The 18,314-nt window shown below is 39.4% G+C and overlaps 1 protein-coding gene across 2 annotated transcripts in view; it reads right to left on the reverse strand.

Moving 5' to 3' along the window:
* Nucleotides 1-287: 287 nt before the first annotated feature.
* Nucleotides 288-18,314, reverse strand: part of LOC131369540 (gamma-aminobutyric acid receptor subunit alpha-3-like) — a 90,162-nt gene continuing 72,135 nt past the window's right edge. For both annotated transcript variants that reach the window (XM_058416299.1, XM_058416300.1), the window contains 2 exons: nt 13,852-14,057; nt 288-5,793 (listed from right to left, as the gene is read on the reverse strand). In XM_058416299.1, coding sequence (XP_058272282.1) covers nt 5,443-5,793; nt 13,852-14,057 — 557 coding nt within the window. In that variant the 3' untranslated portion in view covers nt 288-5,442. The remainder of the gene's footprint in view (nt 5,794-13,851; nt 14,058-18,314) is intronic.

Below are 18,314 nucleotides of genomic sequence, written 5' to 3' on the forward strand. Positions count from 1 at the left end.
AAGGCTCTGGGTTGTTGACCGGAAGATCAGGGGGTCAAGCCCCAGCACCGCCAAGTTATCATTATTGGGCCCTTGAGCAAGGCCCTTAACCCTCTCTGCTCCAGGTGTGCTGCATCATGGCTGACCCTGTGCTCTGACCTCAATCTCCAAGGATGGGATATGTGAAGAAAGAAATTCACTGTGCTGTAATGTATATGTGACAAATAAAGGCTATTTCTAAAGGAAAGAGCTGAAACACACACACACAAAGATGTTCAGGTCAGAAAAAGCGACACAAGGCCCACGAGTATGTGAAAGTTGAGTATCTTTATTCAAGGTAACAGCGAACCCAGACACACAGAGTTAAAACAGAAAACTGTCATTACTCTCACAAACAGGTCACAACAAAACGCACCTTGAAAACATAGTAAAACACCAAAATGTTCAAATCTCTACAAAAGAAAAGAAAAAAACACGGATCCCTAAACCCCGTGCCTTTTCTGACAATAAAACAACTTTCAACAGCAGATCTAATCAGAGTTTACTGTCTTACTGCGTTATGGCACTGAACTCAGAGACAGATTTCTGATCGGAACTAAAACTGGAGTCCTGAACGTTACACAACAGCTAGCTTCACGTCAGAGCACATCAGTGTGACACAGTCGACGGCTGAACGTGACGGAGATCAGATTATGTCTGAGATTAAACACCTATCTGAAATACGGTCTATCGGATTAGAACCTGTATTTGTCTTTGTTTCCAAATAATGGAACTGAGCACTAAAACTTCTCTCTGTCACAGAAACGTCTACGTCTCAAAGTCTTAGCAATCTCACTCTTGTGGACTTTTTCTCAGCAATAAGCGGACGGAGTAAGCACTACGGTGCGGCTCTGAACAGTAGATCCGGCTGCAACGTATACGCTTCGTTAATATTTCTATTGAAGCATTATAGCGTTTCTATGGCAACGGGTCGTTTGCAGGGGACAATGGAGCAGTTCAACGAAGAAAAACGTACTGGAGCTTTCTGTTATTTTTTAATATGGAAGGAGTCTCCAGTGTCAGCGCTCGGTAAGAGTGACCTAATGACCGATTTACAGTTTCTTGGTAGCGGTGTATTTTTTGTGGGGGCTTATTAACTTGACAAGACAGGGAAGAATTGTTTATAGCTGCTGTGACGTAAGCAAGAACAGGAAAAATTCGTTAATGAATGCGATCGGTAAATCAGTCACGCAAGAGTCGAACACAACGTTCTGTCGTGACTTTAGAGAAGTGCGCCAGAGCTGAAGAGGATATCGACTGCACTCGGCTGTGTGAACGGAGGAGACGGTGGAGGGTCAGCGAGGCACCGTGGGCACTCGGAACAGTGGGAAAAACCAGAAAACACGGCAGGGGCCACACAAACCATTATCGATTTATAATTAATAACAAAAGCATCTCCCATTAGCAAAAAGCATTACATCTCCACAGTAATTTGGAACCAAAAAGCTCAAATGTTTTCAAATATTCATGAGGACACTGGGGAGATCACTCCTTACATGGGGAGTGTTTATCCGAGGGAAAAAAAAAGGAGGACGTCTGGCTCAGCTTCTCTGGAGTATCTTAGCGCTGGATGAAGATCTGAGATATTCTCATTTCATTAAAGGTGGCCCGAGTCCGCTCTGTAGGAAAATAAAGGCAAGGATGGCGTGCGAGTTCATTTAAAACGAGTGCGCCTTTGCTTAAAACTGTTTTGACACAAGAATTGTTTTGAGCTGGAAAAATGCAAAACAGGAACAGAAGCTCGCAATTTACTGCTCGCAATTACTGCAGTTCTGTCATAGCGAACCGGCGAATGGGAATTCCGTCACTGGCACGTTTTAAGCTCTCAAGACATTTCAATGCAGAAAACCTGACTGTTTGATTGAGACACACACACACACACACACACACAGAACTAAGTCCATATCTATGGGCAAATCAGTTCTTTCACTGTGCTCCACACAAAAGGTCATTTGGCACGGCTAATAATTTGGCAATAATCGTGACGTATGGCAGAGGAAGCGGGTCGTAAACATTACAATTTATTTTGATGAAGGCAGTTTTATCAAGTCATCCTTGTTCACAGCACAGCGTTTTATTTACTTTTTAACTTTCTGGATAAGGACTGTTTTAACCACAAGTCTGATTAATACAGTAAGGGATGGGCAGCGTCCGCTGAGGCTTTGCGTAGTCTGACATCGTCTTTACTCAAGAAGATGTCGAGACAAGAACTCGCTCATGATTTGTGCAGAAGACAATTCTCACCTAATCATCCGTTAAAACCCGATCACAGTGTAATGCCACGAAAGGAAGCACGATAATAACAATGCTAATAATAAAATAAGCACGTCACATGTGACATGAACAACCACCAACATCCACGAGACTGATAACCGAATGATTCACCTCTCAGATATTTTCCATCTAATAGGTGAAGGTATACAGTTATAAGTCTGCACTCACCGCTATTCATGCGATTATTTGATCTGCCAATCACATCATATCATGCAGATACCAAGGTTCAGTTAATGTTCACATCCAACACCAGAATGAGAAAATCTTACAAGAGCACAAAAAGCACATGGGGATTTGGTCCAGTCAGACAAGTACAGGAATCTGACGCTGAAGTGGACACCAAAACTGGAGAGATGAAAACGGAAAAACGTCTCAGAATTATTAAAATACTCAAATCAGACCATCTGACACCAGCAACCATGACAAAAAAACATTAAGGTCACATTTCTCCCCCATTCTGTTGTAAACATTAACAGAAAACTGTATCTACATGAACTGATGCATTGTGTCACTGCCACGTGATTGGCTGGCTGGCTGGATAACTGCGTGAATGGAAAAACGGACAGAGGTGTTCCTAACCAAGTAGCTGGTAAGCGTATACATAAAAGACAACGCTGACCTCCCCTTAGGCCACTGATTACATCAGAAAGAACTAGCTAAGGGACCACAGGGATGAAATCTAACCAGTGTTTGAAAGTGTAAGTATTTTTTGCTCTTTTATACAGTATGTACAAGAAAGCTTACTGTTCTTTTTTTCCAGAGTAAAAATTGAAAAACGTCCACACAAATGCAGCACGACTACCAGAGCAAGAATCCTGCTAGCTAATGTCGGGGACAGTTGTTAGGAAGCTACAACCAGAACTATGAACAGGCTCTATTACAAACCATTACAAGGAAGCAAAAGAAAAGAAAGTTCATGCCAGCTGAGCGAAGATACGCAGCATTAATCCGGTGTTGTAGACTGGCAGTGACAAACTAATCAATATATTATAATACTGGACGTCTAATCGGTCAACTATGGCTTGGACACAAATGTGATCCACTCCTTTGCTGTCAAGTCTTTAACAATAAACATAATTGCCATAAAAATACATATCTAGAGTACTTCCTCAGTGTGCATAAGTTAGACAGTAAAGTTATAGAGAACTGTTACACAGACGACAGTTTCCAAGTATCCTATTTAAATTGGATTTCACAATACATATAACTATCACAACTTTTACCGGGCCTCGAATATAGATTGGAATACAGGTCTGGTCTAATTCACGGCACTACGTCGCTGTACGGATCACTGATATATTTTTTTTTGAAATTTTATTTTACATTTGCTCCAATAGAATTAAAGAGGGAAGCCCAGCTGCTGTGTCAGACCAACAGATCAATGCTCAGAGTCCAGCCCAGTTTATTACTGACTACTCGAATAAACCTCAGTGTATCAGCAGGTTTATTACAACAGCACAATTCCCGTCTGTTGGGCTTCCCTGAGCTATATATATATATATATACTGTATATATATTTATAATGTCTGTATCTATATATCATGTCTATATATACGGTATATAATAAATAACATAAATAGATGTTTATATCGCTATATAAATATATTCTTATTTTTAGATATGGTTTTATTTTCGATTTAGACTATTTGCGTCAAAATACAAACGTATGAAGTATCCCCATGAGATAATAATGTATCTACAAACTCCAAATACCGCTATTTGGAGAAGCTACACTTCGGAGGTCATGCTAAATCATGACACCCGGTGTAACAGGAGGTGACAGAATACTGAGGAGATTGTCATGCATTAAATCTACTATTAATACAGCATGAGGTGAATGAACAAACAAATCTGTGAGAAAAAAAGGAAATAAAAGTATTTTCCGTCCTCTAATTAGTTTCTCTTTTTTAATGATGGATGGTAAATTACACTATGTACTCAGAACTATTAATCAATAGCAATGATTCATGAAATGATCAGGTTAATGGGTTTTTTTGCTTCTTATAGCTTGCTGTCACATAAGTACATACATTACGCAACTTTAGAAAAAAAATTCTTTGTAAACTTGGCTCTTTCAAAGTAGAGAATGAAAAAATCATATATATATTTTAAATATTTGCATTAATGTATTGTAAACTACAAACAGTACGCTAAACATAATCACATAAAGCCTACTGATGATACTATTCACAGTTTAGCTCTTGATAATGGCATGGCACAGTAAATGTAACTTTAGTCACAATACTTGGTTGTTAAAGCTGTACAGCAGTCTTGTGATTTGTCACTGCAGAAATAATAAAAGGAAAAAAAGAAAAGAAAAGAAAGAAAACATTCGGCTATTGACTAGAGAAAGCCTGTAAGCAATACAAGGTACAGTTCATGCAGATGAACATGGTTTTCACACAGGAACAAATAAATGCAATAAAATGTCAGATGCGCTCGGTGGAGCATCGGACGACTCAATGGGAGTTCGTTTAAATTTCTTTGTTCGAGTAAAAGTGTAAGCTTGAGACAATGAGCCTGAGTGATGAATGATTCATCTGCACAGGAGAGGGATTGAGAAAAGGCACACAGTTTCTTTACCTTTGAGCCTGCATGGGCTGTTAAAACAATACAATACAGATAAAGGAAACTCAAGGGGATGATGGAAAAGCGATTCTAGATGATACTGGTCTAAATTGGCCGAGTCTCCGAGAGCAAACGCTGATCATTATGAAAGATACACAGACATACGGACATCGCTGCTGGCTGCTGAAGGCTACAGGCGATCGGCCAGTCAACTGACTAGCGACGATGACTCAGAGTTTTCTATCTGATGATGCAGTGTTGTGGTGAGCGTACAGCCTTGTAGATCGTCCTGAACCCGTGGTGTCAAACAGGCTGCTGTTTATATTTTGGCATCGAAAAATGTACTATAGGGCTTAATCAGACCTTACCACATGGGTCTCCCATAAACAACAAGCATCGAGCAAACATATTCTTAAACCACTTCGTAGCAATCAGAAGATAGCATGTAACCCTGGTGTGAAACCGATGCAAAACAAAACAAATAAGAAAAAAAAATACGGTGAATGTGGTGGTAGCATCGTATGGCTACTCCAGACTTGACTGGAAGTTTTTTTTCACTGTTGTTTTGGATATACTTCAGGTTCAGTTATGGGGGTTGGACCTCCTGATGGTTGGCTTTCTGTTGACGTAAGTGGCCCAGTAGGCCAGGTTGAAGATGAAGAAGAGCACAGGAAAGATGATGCGTGAGATCTTGTCCACTTTGCTGACTCGATTGTAGGACTTCTTGACGCCTTCGCAGATGTACTCGCCATCCATCCTGGAGAGCCGCACCTCTCGGACCGGCTGAGCCGGGGCCGGGGCCGAGGCCGTGCTGGAAGCGCTCTTAGCGATGGTGGTCAGTCCAGGTTCCTTTCCCACACTCATCGGATAAGTGGTGCCCACAATGTTAAACGTGTTGTTGGTCTTTTTGGAGAATGATGCAGATTCGCGTCTCTGTGGGAGAAGGAAACACCAGAAACAGATTGTTATAAATAAAAAGAAATGCATTAGAGCTCAAGAGTTTACAATGAAATTCAATATTTTCTTTAGTTGGATGTGTAAATCACAAGTCATCCCACTAATAGCACATTGGCCAATAGCACTGCTCTTTATCTCACTGCATGTTGGGAATAAAAAATAACACCCAGAAATGGCTTAGCTGCAAAGAAGCATGTAACCGTGGTGTTCTGATCATCAGGACGGCCTGGTTACCTTCCTGTGAGTGTGTGCACCCATGCCGAGACATTTCGTCGACGCCATGACATATGATCCAGGATTTGCAGTCATACATACGGATTAACTCTGGCTCTGAAAGGCAAGGAGTCCTGGTGGTTGTTCGATTCTATTTCCCTGCTCCTGAATCACCTGGATATACTGTTAAGGTGTTTGGAATATAATTGAACTCCACACTCGTGGGGTTAGAGTGACCCTGGAGAAAGCAAATGCTGACACTAGCGGAGAATTCTTGGAGCAAAGTGATGCCCATGAGGAAGAGCCAAGGGGGAACTCAACCTGCAATTGACCCCAGCTCTGGTGTTTGCAGGGGCTAGCTATGAACAGTGCCTTGACTATGCTAGTGGCACTAGCCATAGGCCTGCTAGTAGGCTGGATGATGGGCCATTTGGAAAAATACAGGAGGAGAACTCAACCCGGTAGCCTTGGTGGAGTTAGGGCTTAACAGCAGGCAGTACATGGTGCTGAGATAACTGAGATAACTGACTTTCTGTGTTAGATCTGTTAGCCTCAGGCTAAACAAAAGGAAAGGACTTCTATATAGGTGGTATTTATTATTGCCTTGACATGATCGTGCAACAAGATGTAAGATATCCACGTGATTTACGCTGACCCTGCTGGTCAGGAGAGGTAATATAGAATAAATAATTTTTTTTACATTTTTTTTTTTTTTTTACTATGTTTAATCTCAACATGAATTTCAAAATTATCTTTAGGACTGACTTTCTCTGATACCAGTACACATGAGTGATGATTCGTTTTTGTCTGGCACATGATAGTTAGTTTGTTTATGGCTGAATCCAGGTTAAACATCTGTTAAAATGTTCTAAATCTACTGATTTTCTTTTCTCACCACCTGCAGATTTTTGTATTTTTTGTGCTCTTTTTAATTATTGTATGTCTTTTATCTCTTCTATGTCACTCTACTTTCTTCTATCTTTATACACAATGTGTTCTTATTTTTATTCTTTCTATTTATTTGAAGCCCTTTGACTTAAAATGAAAATGGCTATATATATATATATATAAAAAAAATAATTATTATTATTATTGCTGAAGCACAGGACTATAGGACTAGTCAACTGACACACTGCAGTATCTGGATCTGCCCATACACATTCACGATCTGATTACTTCTGATTCTCACACCTCAACATCATCAACTTGCCAAGATCTTAAACTACTAAGTGTTCACACAGCATTCACTTTTTCTTGTCTGTTACTCAACGCTCAGTGTCTTTCTGCATTGAACTGTTCTCATTTTGATGTTATCTCGCTTGTAGTCGCGAGAGTGCCTCCTGGTTTGTACTTCGCCTGACCACATGACACTCAATCATTACTGCCATTTTGCTTAAGTGCATTTATTGTGCAGTCCTGCTGTTGTACTGTATGTAACACTGATAATCTTCGTAGGCGCTCCGGTCAGACAAATACTTTGGCTCGGTCATGACTGTGGGCTGATAACACAGCACTTTACTGTGGCTCTCCTCTGATAAAGTGTTATGACTCACTGGCCAAAGCTTTACAGAGAAATATGTTCTTGAAGACGGCTGCCTTCAGAACCAAGAAAAAAAAACAAAAAAAACAGCTGCCTGTTGCACTGGCTTGTAAGATCGTTCCTGTTCTGAATATAAATAGCCATTACTTTGTGTTTACAACTTATAACTTACAGATGCCGAAGCTGGTGCAATCTTCTCTGTAAATAAACCTACTGTTTGATTCTTTTCAGAACAACACGAAAAAGGCAGACATTATCCTCTGAGAAAGGGTTTCTGGTTGGCTGGTGATGGTCAAGCACACCACTCTGTGCAACACAATTTTTAACATACTCGGAGGAAAGCGCTGAGAGAGAATATGCTCCTCCAACCTAGAGACCACAGCTTTACTCTCATGGTTAAAAAGATTATACATGTTAAGAGAGTGATAACCTTCCGGCTCATTACTGGTGAATGCTATGATCTATTTGCTTCATTTATCCAACGTTTTTTTTGGACAGGGGTCAGTGGAGGTTAGCGCACACACTGGTGCACCAAATGAGCAACTTGTCCCGAGAACATACAGCTCAAACCAGGGAATTTGGATACACTCCAGCATACATAGCTAGCAGAGCAGTTTCTGGCCTTGAGCCTCTGAGTGAAAAGGATTTTACCTGTCAAGCAGCCTATCACTGGCCACGAAAACATTTGGCCAGTGATGTCAAGCTAGTGTCAAAAGTGAAAGATGACAAGGTAGGCAGCAGAACGCTCGACTAAATAAGCAGAGCCTCTGAACCACAGGCCGACCGGGAACAAATATACATCAGTAGGAGATATGATGTCTTGACAAGACTGCAGCACACTTCCTAACAGCACTGTGAAGAAGCTGCAGAGGTAAAGAAAACTTTCATCCAAAGTTTTTTTGAGGTGAACTTGCGGTCACAAAGAATATTTACTGTAAATAAATAATAGCATTAACTGGGGCTTATTATGCAGCTTAGCTCTAGCAGCAATAATTTAGTATAACAAAACAGGGTATTAACACTAGGTGTGCTTTAAATTATATGTATAACGGTGAGTTTAGAGCTATTTGATCCTTATACTGAAGGCACAGGCGAGAAAAGAAAGAGAGGGTCAAAACATTTTTAATTTTCATTTTAAGGATTAAATATAAATCTTTAGCATGAAATGAGCTCTTCCAGATTGCTTGTAATTATTAACAAGCAAAAATGATAAGAAAATGTTATGTGAGAAAAGTGTACTGTAAAATGTTACTGTATTACATAGTAAATATTTTACCATCATATCACAGCCCTAATTACGATACCTGCAATTCAGGAAAATTTGCCGTTATTGTATCATTAAATCACTCAAGCGTGTAGAGTACATAACAGTTTATTAAGAAAGCAAGAAAAGAATGATTATGAAATCATCCACAGGTTCTGACCCCTTTAGACTCTGACCTTTAGACCTCGGTAGGTTTTGCTTCCAGGTCTCTCTGATGGGCTACATTCAGTTCCACTTTATTGACAACGCTTAAAAATACAAAGACAAGTATTACCATGGGATGGAGCTCATAGCTGCTTGTCAAACCAACGACGGCATTATTAGTTCTGGTGTCTCCCTACATCAGCACAAAAAGCAGTAATCTTTTTTTCAAGTGATTACATACACACTGTAAACAAATATGTTTAGAACAATACTGCACCGAATGAATCAGATCCGATGGGCTGGAATAATAAACGTATAGGGGAAAAAAAAACGTCATACAGAAATGATGCATTGTTTTAATTTGTTTTACATTATATACATTTTCTCCTTCCTGAGCACATCGTCAGAGGATACAGTGTTCTCCACACTGCAGAAAAGGAGTCATGATTTGATTTAAATAAGAAAGTTTTTCTCAGACTTGAACTCTGACCTGATGTTAGAAAAACAAACCCTCACACAAAAGCCATTGTCACTTAGAACTTAGTTATTTTACGAGGTTCATTATTGGACAGATCACAATTTCACTTTCTATGACAGTGGAATTGATTTTTCTTGAAATGGTTCGATTCATGAATTAGCACTAACAGTTCAATCATCATGTTCTGCAAGCCAGAATTTGTTTTCTAAAATGTGCTGTTTGGTGTCAGAATCTGAAAAGTTTCCATAAACACATCCAGTTATTTTTTTTCCTGCATTATATCGACCCAGACACTTTTCCAAAGAGCTCGGCTTTTGCGTGAAGTGCCCACTGACATCAGCTAATTGAATCTGGATTGCTAACAAAAAAATGAAGAGGCTTGAACAATCGTATTGCTTATAACGAACTTATGTAGCTCAGCTAAAATCAACATCAAGAAACTAGCTAGCTAAGACAAAATATTTACTTATATATAAATATAAAAATATTTACATTTTTACTAAAGTGTTAGCAATAATGGACAGGTTTAGCTAACTTTGCTCAGATAGCTTGAGTTTCATCAGTTTGGGCAGCACCTTGGCTTTTGGTATCATGATGTCCTCAATGTTGTACTTGTAAAACCTTACATCTGGTACCTTTCCACAAACAGCAAAGTTGTAGGCATCAGGAGGCTTGCATGCCTCTATAGGAAGCCTTGGATGTCATCTGGAGTAACACTACTGGAAAGTGCTAGTTTAGCTGAATAACACTTTCTGCCTTTTAGAACTAATCTGCTCTTTCGGATGCTAATACTGGTGGAGAACATTTTAGTGAAAATCAGCTTGATTCCTAAATAAAATTCTTGGGCGAGTTTCCAGGCTACTTTCTTTGTTTACAAAAACTGAAGTGGTCTATATTCACAGGCGAGTCCAGACATTCCTCATTCTGAATAATTCATAGTACTTATAAAATAATCCACGATAGGATGAGTAACTGAATCATAATCTAAAATTTTAACAGGTTGGAGCTATCGACTAGAACACATCAAATGTTCCACAGACACGTGAACCGTATAGACCTGGTGTAGTGAGTGCGTGTTATGCTACTCTGGCTTGGTGGCTTTACTGAGAGCCACTGACGCTGTGTAATGCAACTGAATTGGAGTCTTTATAGACTACAGTGTAATAAACAGGCTGTCAAGCTGCATGAATTAAACATGCTCCAAATCCCAAATGAAGGTAAATGCCTCCCAACCCTCGTGCTAATTCTGCACTGATCCTCCCTTTGTCTCTGAACCACACACAGGCCAATTAACACTTACACATACACACGGTGAAAATATGTTGTAGGTGTAACACTTGCATAATCCTGTGTTATTTCCTTTCTGGCTCAAGCCTTCAATATTTCAATCGCAAAAATAGCATTTTTTTGTTTTAGTGTGGATTTATTCGGTTAAGGTTCTGACTGGAACAGAACGTCAGACAGGCAGTAGATCTAACCAGTGTATAACCTTTTGATATTAAATATAAAACAGTTTATGCTGCAAGCTATAACATGATTATATCATTTATAAAAGTAACATGAAGGAAATGTTTTAACTAAACAATTATTATAATTTACGGCGAGTTTCTTTTCACGCTGCAAATTTTTCTAGTCGCTATTTCACTAAGTAATGATGTAGCTAGATAGCTAATAAAAGCAAATGAAATTAAACATGGGGAAATGAATCTTAAAATTTCCTATTACTATTAAATGGTTATAAATATAATTATTCAGCTTTAGATGATTTATCTCATTTTATTTATTTATTTAAGCTTATTTATTGTTAATCTTGCTTCTCTCTAGGCCAAATGTATATGTACCTCTTACCACTACACACATCTCCAAACTGTTTTGGAAGCACACAATTGTATAGAATCTCAGTGTGTGCTGTATCATTACAATTTCCCATCACTGGAACTAAGATTCTCAAACCCTGCTCCAGCATGACAAAGTCCCTGTGAACAAAGCAGCTCCATGAAGACATGGTGTAGAGGTGAAGGTTGGAGAAAGTGGAAGAACTGGAGTGTCCTGCACAAAGCCCTGACCCCACTGAACACCTTTGGGATGAACTGGAACTGGAGTCTCCTCAACATCTCAAAATCAGAGTCTGATCTCACTAATGCTCCTGTAGCTGAATGAACACACATCCCCACAGATACCATAGGATCTAGTGGAAAGCTTTCAGAGAACAGTGAAGCGTGCTCAGATTTAAATGGCACTTTCTTTGTAGTGTAGTCTCTCTCACATGATCTTGATCTATTTGTATTACCATTACAAAGTTTTTGTGTTTTGGTATGTTAATGTGATGTGCTTTGAATGAAAAAGATGAAATAAGATCTGACTGAAGAGCACGGCATGCGAAAAAGAAACAGATAAAAACTACATTAAAAAATGCTAAAAACTTTGGAGAAGCAGAGCTCAGCATTAGAAGCTCTCCAAATACTCACCTTTCATTCACAGACTCATACAAGATCTTAAGATAACTCCTTACTTGAATGCCAGCCATTATTTCTCTCCATTTGTGCTATATAGATTTTTTTTTCCCACTCATTTTCAGCACTTTTCTCCTGAGGCTCCACATTTCTGTTCTATCTAATGAACAGTCAGTGAAAAACAGCTAATGAATAAATAACAGACTTCTTAACAGATTACACAAGGTTGACTACAGGAGAATGAAATGGAAATTTATATCAGCAATAAGCCCTCATGCTGAAAACAATACGGCTTCCTCGCTAAGCTTTCCAGCCATTAGCTGTGAGTGCTCCATATTTCAGTGGTTATCAGGAGTGGGACAGAACGAGGCAATATGCCAGAGTGAGCAAAAAGGCATTTGTGAAGGAATGAAGAGAGGACTGGATTTCTGAGATGGAGCAATCTTTCTGAAAAATTACAATCCTGACATGTTTTTTTTTTTTTTTCTCAAGAAAGCTGACAAAGACCAGAGATTTGTATTGTGCTTACTGCAACAGCCACAACTCGTTACCTATATTTCTGAAAGGGAACTCATTACTGAAACATAATTCGGTTGCAAAACCGTTGTCTATTGTAAGGTCTTATATTTCGGTTCACAAGACAAACTTTTTAAAGTCAGTGAACTTTAAAATAGAACAAAATGATAACATCGAAGATGGCCTTACCTTACCTCATCTTATCTTACTTTAAATGGGTATTTTGACAGATTCCAGTTTTCAACACCAACACAGTACCAAGTCTGCCCTTATAGAGGTGACTCTGGGAAAATATCCGTTCTAGTATTTATTACTAGATCTTAACTGCTGCGTTTGACACTGCAGATTATAGAATACTTTTAGACAGGCTTGAAAGTTGTATAGGACAGTCCTCAAACGTTTCAGAAGCTGGAGTTACTGATACAATATCAATGTCTCAGGGATCAGCACTTGGTCTGTGTTATTTCAATCTGAAATGATTTTATAGACATTCTAATAGATCGAGATTTCTCCTTCACTACACACATTTAAAAAGATTTAGATGTGGAGAACCTCGTCCAAACTTTGAACTCCATCAGAGTGGACTTGTGTAAGGGGTTTTCGAAAACAGCTACAACTCATTCCCTATGCAGGTGCAAGAGTTTAAACCAGCACAAAGACAACAGAGCACATCATTTCTAAAATCTTTACTCCCGGCAAGCGTTTAGTTACAGAATAGATTTTAAAGTGCTGCCAATAGTCGATAAATCATTAAATGGATTAGGCCCAGAATACGTTCCTGAAATGCTTAAAGAATATAAACCTATTAGGTCTCTTAGATCCCTGGGTACAGGCCAGACAGCAGAATCAAAACCAAAACTCTGGGAAGTGGCAGTGAGGTGCCAGTGAACTTTTTTTGCTACAAAAAAACCTCACCTTCCAAAAGTTCTTAAATGGCTGTAATGTAGCCAATTATAAATCTAGGTTAAAACATTCCTACTTTTTTGTGAATACAATTGTACTCTGAGACTTGTGCTTCATTTTTTACTGCACTTTTAATTAGTCTTTTAATCTTATTTTAATTCATTTTATTATTCAGTGCTGTTCTCTCTCTTTTTTTATTTATTAATTTTATTATCTTGTCCCCTATGTAAAACACTTGAAATTACCTCAGTGTATGAAATGTGCTTGATACATAAACTAGACTCGTCTTATATTACCGGTATTTGTATCTTTAACACAGAAAATAATTGGAAATGTAATTGGTCTAAAATTTACTGAGTTATAACTCACATCCCGTGGAGCATAATTACATAACTAAAGCCTCCCAATGAGCTCTAACAATAATAATCCAATATGCCAGTGTGGGGGGAATCCTGTGTAAATTGCAGGCATTTTTCAGGCTGTATGAAGTCAGGAAGTCGGGAGTGATGGTACTCCTGCTTACCCTCATCTCCTGGATCTCCTTTTGACCATCCCAGGCCCAGCTGCGCTTGGTGAAATAGTTGACAGTGGCAAACTCAATGAGGGCGGAGAAGACGAAGGCGTAACACACGGCCATGAACCAGTCCATAGCTGTAGCATAGGCCACTTTGGGTAGAGAGTTTCTGGCACTGATGCTTAGTGTGGTCATGGTCAGAACAGTGGTGACTCCTGAGGGGGAAAAAAAAGTCTTTATTATTAACATTATTATTAACAAATATTAACATTATTTGTAAAGTGTTCACTCTGACACTTGGTTGTAGGAATTTTTAATCTCACTTGCACTGGAACATTTTCCAAATGGTGCTGTTAGAAATAAAAATAATGCACAGCTTCTGACCAATCAGATTCAAGAAGTCACTCACATTGTGGTATGAATTGTTAAATTGTACAATCCTACTTAACAATGTTTCAGATAATAAATCCTGAACTTGTCATGACAGCACCACAGAAGCCAACACTGTCACAGTGATATTTGCTCCATTGCCATTTTGAATAGACCACTGGAGCAAAAGTGAGTATTGACAAAATGGCAGTGTTGCCATGGTGTACACTGGTCTCTCACCATCTGTCAGGACACCTGTGATGCCAGTATAAAACTGGGAGGAATTGGGAAGCATCATTCCCAAGCAGATGCATTACAATAGCCCTGTACAGTTTTGAAGGACATGGAGATAGGAAAAAAAAGGGAAGAGGTTGTGTTCAGTGCAGCTGTAGGTATGTAGATAAGTGGCTGGGAAATGTAAAACAAAACAGAAGTCAACTCTCCCTCTGAAGAACTCAAAACCCTGAAGCCATGAGCAGATTTTTTTGTCTTCTGTATATTTTGCCTTGGTCAAGATCCACCCTGAAAACCTCAACTTAAAGATTGCTAAAGCTTGGAATTATATTTTTCACGTCTATGAGCACTTTGAATAAAAAAAATTGAGAGCCTTGGCTTTATTGTCAACTGTATGGCTGTTTTATGGGGCTGTGGAGACTGTGTATCTCTGAGTTAAGATAAAAGAAGGGGTAGAAAATAAATCAATCACACTGGGAAATCAGAATTTTTCATAGGTCACTGTGTGGTGACCCAGAGCTTTCTGCCCTGAGAATGGAATAGCAGAAGTGAAATGAGGGAACAGTCCAGGATTGGTGCCCATTAAAGCAGATAGAAGAAATCATTCCACTCGGTCTGCTACCACCTGCCTCAATGGCAGAAGACTAAAACATTGTGTCACCTTCCATGAAACTGAAGTTACCCATCCTCTACTGCAAAGTAAAGATGATTTCAGAAAATGTCTAATGCTTTGTAGCAATTATTACAAAGCAGGTCAATAATTAAATTTACATCAAGGCATATCACCTTAAAGCAATAGAGGAGAAAAACATAGGGACATTAGCGAGGATCAGTGTCACCGGAGATGCCGCTGCATCAGCAAAGACAGTGGACAATTGTTTGGACGATGCTCAAGATGCTGGCAGACTTCCAGGGCATGAATGATTAATTAAATTTCAACCTCCAAGTGGGGTGTTTTTTGGAGCGGCAGCAAAGGACAGAAATTGTGAACATGATGTTTGCATTACATTTTAAAGTACAACTGATTCTCTCATGTTCAGTTTTAATGGGAAGGAATTATACTGGTGTACTTTTGAGCAATGACTCTTACCAGGGTACTCTGATGTTAATTTGCAGAGCTCCTATTAAAATATGCAAATCAATGGGTGATAAAACATCAGAAGAACCTATAGATCGTTGCAATGTCATGTGTAGACATGATTTTACACTGTTATATCGCAAGATATAGCAGCAAGAATCCGGAGAGTTTTCAGCAAAGCAAGGTGTGGGGAACGTGATGTACATGACCTCCAGGCAGTTTAAAGAATACTCTATTTAACACTGAACCTTCTCCCAGTCTGACCTGCAGCCTGAAGCGGACAGACACGCTGCTTCATCACGTCCGCAGACACTGGTACTGCAATTCCTGCAGAATACTAATAAGTTTGTTCTCTGCACCTCATTAGGATCTCCAGACTGGAGGCGAGCAGATCATCTATACTGGCTGTCAGCTTGCTAGGGCATAGCTGAAGATCTGGGAATATGTGATGATGGACTTCATCTGCTCACATGACAATTAATATTTTAGATGTAAGTATTAGGCTTGGGAATGTGATGTCATGAAGCACAGTCCTACGAGTGATTCATCATTTTGACAGGTTTAGTCAGACATGCAGTCAGATAGACAGCTGAGCTAGTCGGCAAGTTTTCATATCAGAAGTCTGAATGTTTGAGTCATCATAGTGCAAAACTTTTTTTCGTTATAGTCTGTCACAGGGAGACAATGACAGCTGTAAGACTATGCCCCCTAAAAAAGAGAAAAAAAATATCCGAGTTAACGTAGGACGATGGTATTCCGTACACTGCACAGGAATACAGAAATGCCTGTACTCATATAGACTGTGATATTTTCAGCAATCCGAATGAATTCATTCTGATTGCAAAATCATATATGACGCACCATTTAAGGGTATGCTGATACCAACTCATGTGATTGTGCCCTTGAATTAAGTCACGATATTCCAGATGACATAGCTGCCCTTTGTCCATGTTGCCTTGTTGTAGTGTCTGTCAATTGTCTTAATAAATTTTGATTGGTTCAGATTAAAAATAAATGCTTGAGGAAGAGATGCTGGAACTCCAGATGGGGCAAACTGAAGACTAAAATAGCTCATCTTAAGTGTGGGGTGTCTGGACTGGTGACAAGGTCAGCTTTTGCAGAGTGAGAGGTCAAAGGAAGTCTGTAGGGAAAAGAAGTCGTGACTTTAGAAAACAGAAATAAAAAAGCTCTCGCTGCACAAATGAGCTGACTGTGTAGAATCCGTCTGTTTCGTATGATCATGCCGCCATATTTAACACTGAAGGAATGTGGAGGAACTGACCGGTGTGATACAGTACAATAGCTGAGAAGAAATAAAAAAAAAAACCCTATATTTAAATAAACATATATTTTACTACTAAAGAAGAAAGTTAGCAGCAAGGAAGTGAGAAAGCTGGATAATAAACACTTCACATTGGTAAAGTTGGCTGGTGACTAAAAGTATGTGTGCCCTATGACCATTACTGCCAAACATGGTTCTTCCCAAAACTGCTGGACGCCCACAATTGTATATAATGTCTCTGTGTGCTGTAGCATTACAATTTTCCTTCACTGCAACAAAGCAGAAAGCACAAAGCAGTTCAATGGTGACATGGTGTGGAGTTGAAGGTTGGAGAAAGTGGAAGAACTGGAGTGTCCTGACTCTGACTCAACCCCACTGAACACCCTTTGGGATGAACTGGACCTGGAGTCTCCTCAACATCAGAGTCTGATCTCACTAATGCTCTTGTAGCTGAATGAACACACGTCCCCACAGATACTGTACGCTCCAGGATCTAGTGGAAAGCCTTCAGAGAAGAGAAGAGTGGAGCTCATTATAACAGGAAATGGGAAATAATTCTGGAATGAGATGTTCAACAAGCACATATGGCTGTGATGGTCAGGGGTGCAAGTACTTTTGAACATATCTTGCAAAGCATGATAAAAAATCTAAAATAAATAAATGAATTTCCAATGTCTATGCTCATTTCAGATCTGTTATATCTGTTGCCTTGGACTTGGCAACCAGTGATGTGCCACTGCTATAAATATGATGGACAGAAAAAGATCATGTGACTGAAACTGAGCAATACTGGCAGAATGACCTTCCTTTTACATCTTGCCTCAGGGATAAAAAAAACAAAAAAAAACATCAACAATAGCAGACCAAAGTTGACTCAAGCTCAATAAGCTCAATAATAATAATTCCTTAACTCCAGCTGGCTTAAACCTCCTGCCAGTCCGAGCCAATATCCTGCTGCTTGTGGGTTTATCTTCTGTACTCCATATTTCCCCTGAGGAAGAGCATCGGCCTCACTTTTTTCTTTAACATCACCTCACGCCAAGTTTGGGTCCAGCTAATCTGTAATTAATTAGGTGCCTCTGTGGCGGTTGCAGTAATTATAGGTCAGTCCACTGGTCTTTGCAAACTTTGAAAGATGAATCCATCACTGTCCAGAGGAACGTGCTGTCCAGTCAGCGGTTTGCGCTAACTTTCTTTCATTCCAAGCAGAACTTTTTAATACCATCCCTGGTGCACTCGTTTGTCAAAAGCATCTTGTCACAGATTGAGGGGGGAGTAGTAAAAAAAAAAAGAAGAAGAAGAAGAAAACCTCTCAAATGTGCGGAGCACGTCTCAGTTGGATGAAGTCTCATCTCCTGTAGATCAGCTGTCAGCAAAGTGGCTATTAATTAGAAGTGGCTTAATTTAGACATGGCACAATACCACTTTTATTTTCTGATACCGATTCTGCTTCTGGCTAGAAATAGGTTTAATCATCCCTTGCGAAGATAATATTTTTTGCAGTGTGTG

The sequence above is a fragment of the Hemibagrus wyckioides genome, linkage group LG18 (genome assembly GCF_019097595.1).
Source record: "Hemibagrus wyckioides isolate EC202008001 linkage group LG18, SWU_Hwy_1.0, whole genome shotgun sequence".
Lineage (NCBI taxonomy): Eukaryota > Metazoa > Chordata > Actinopteri > Siluriformes > Bagridae > Hemibagrus > Hemibagrus wyckioides.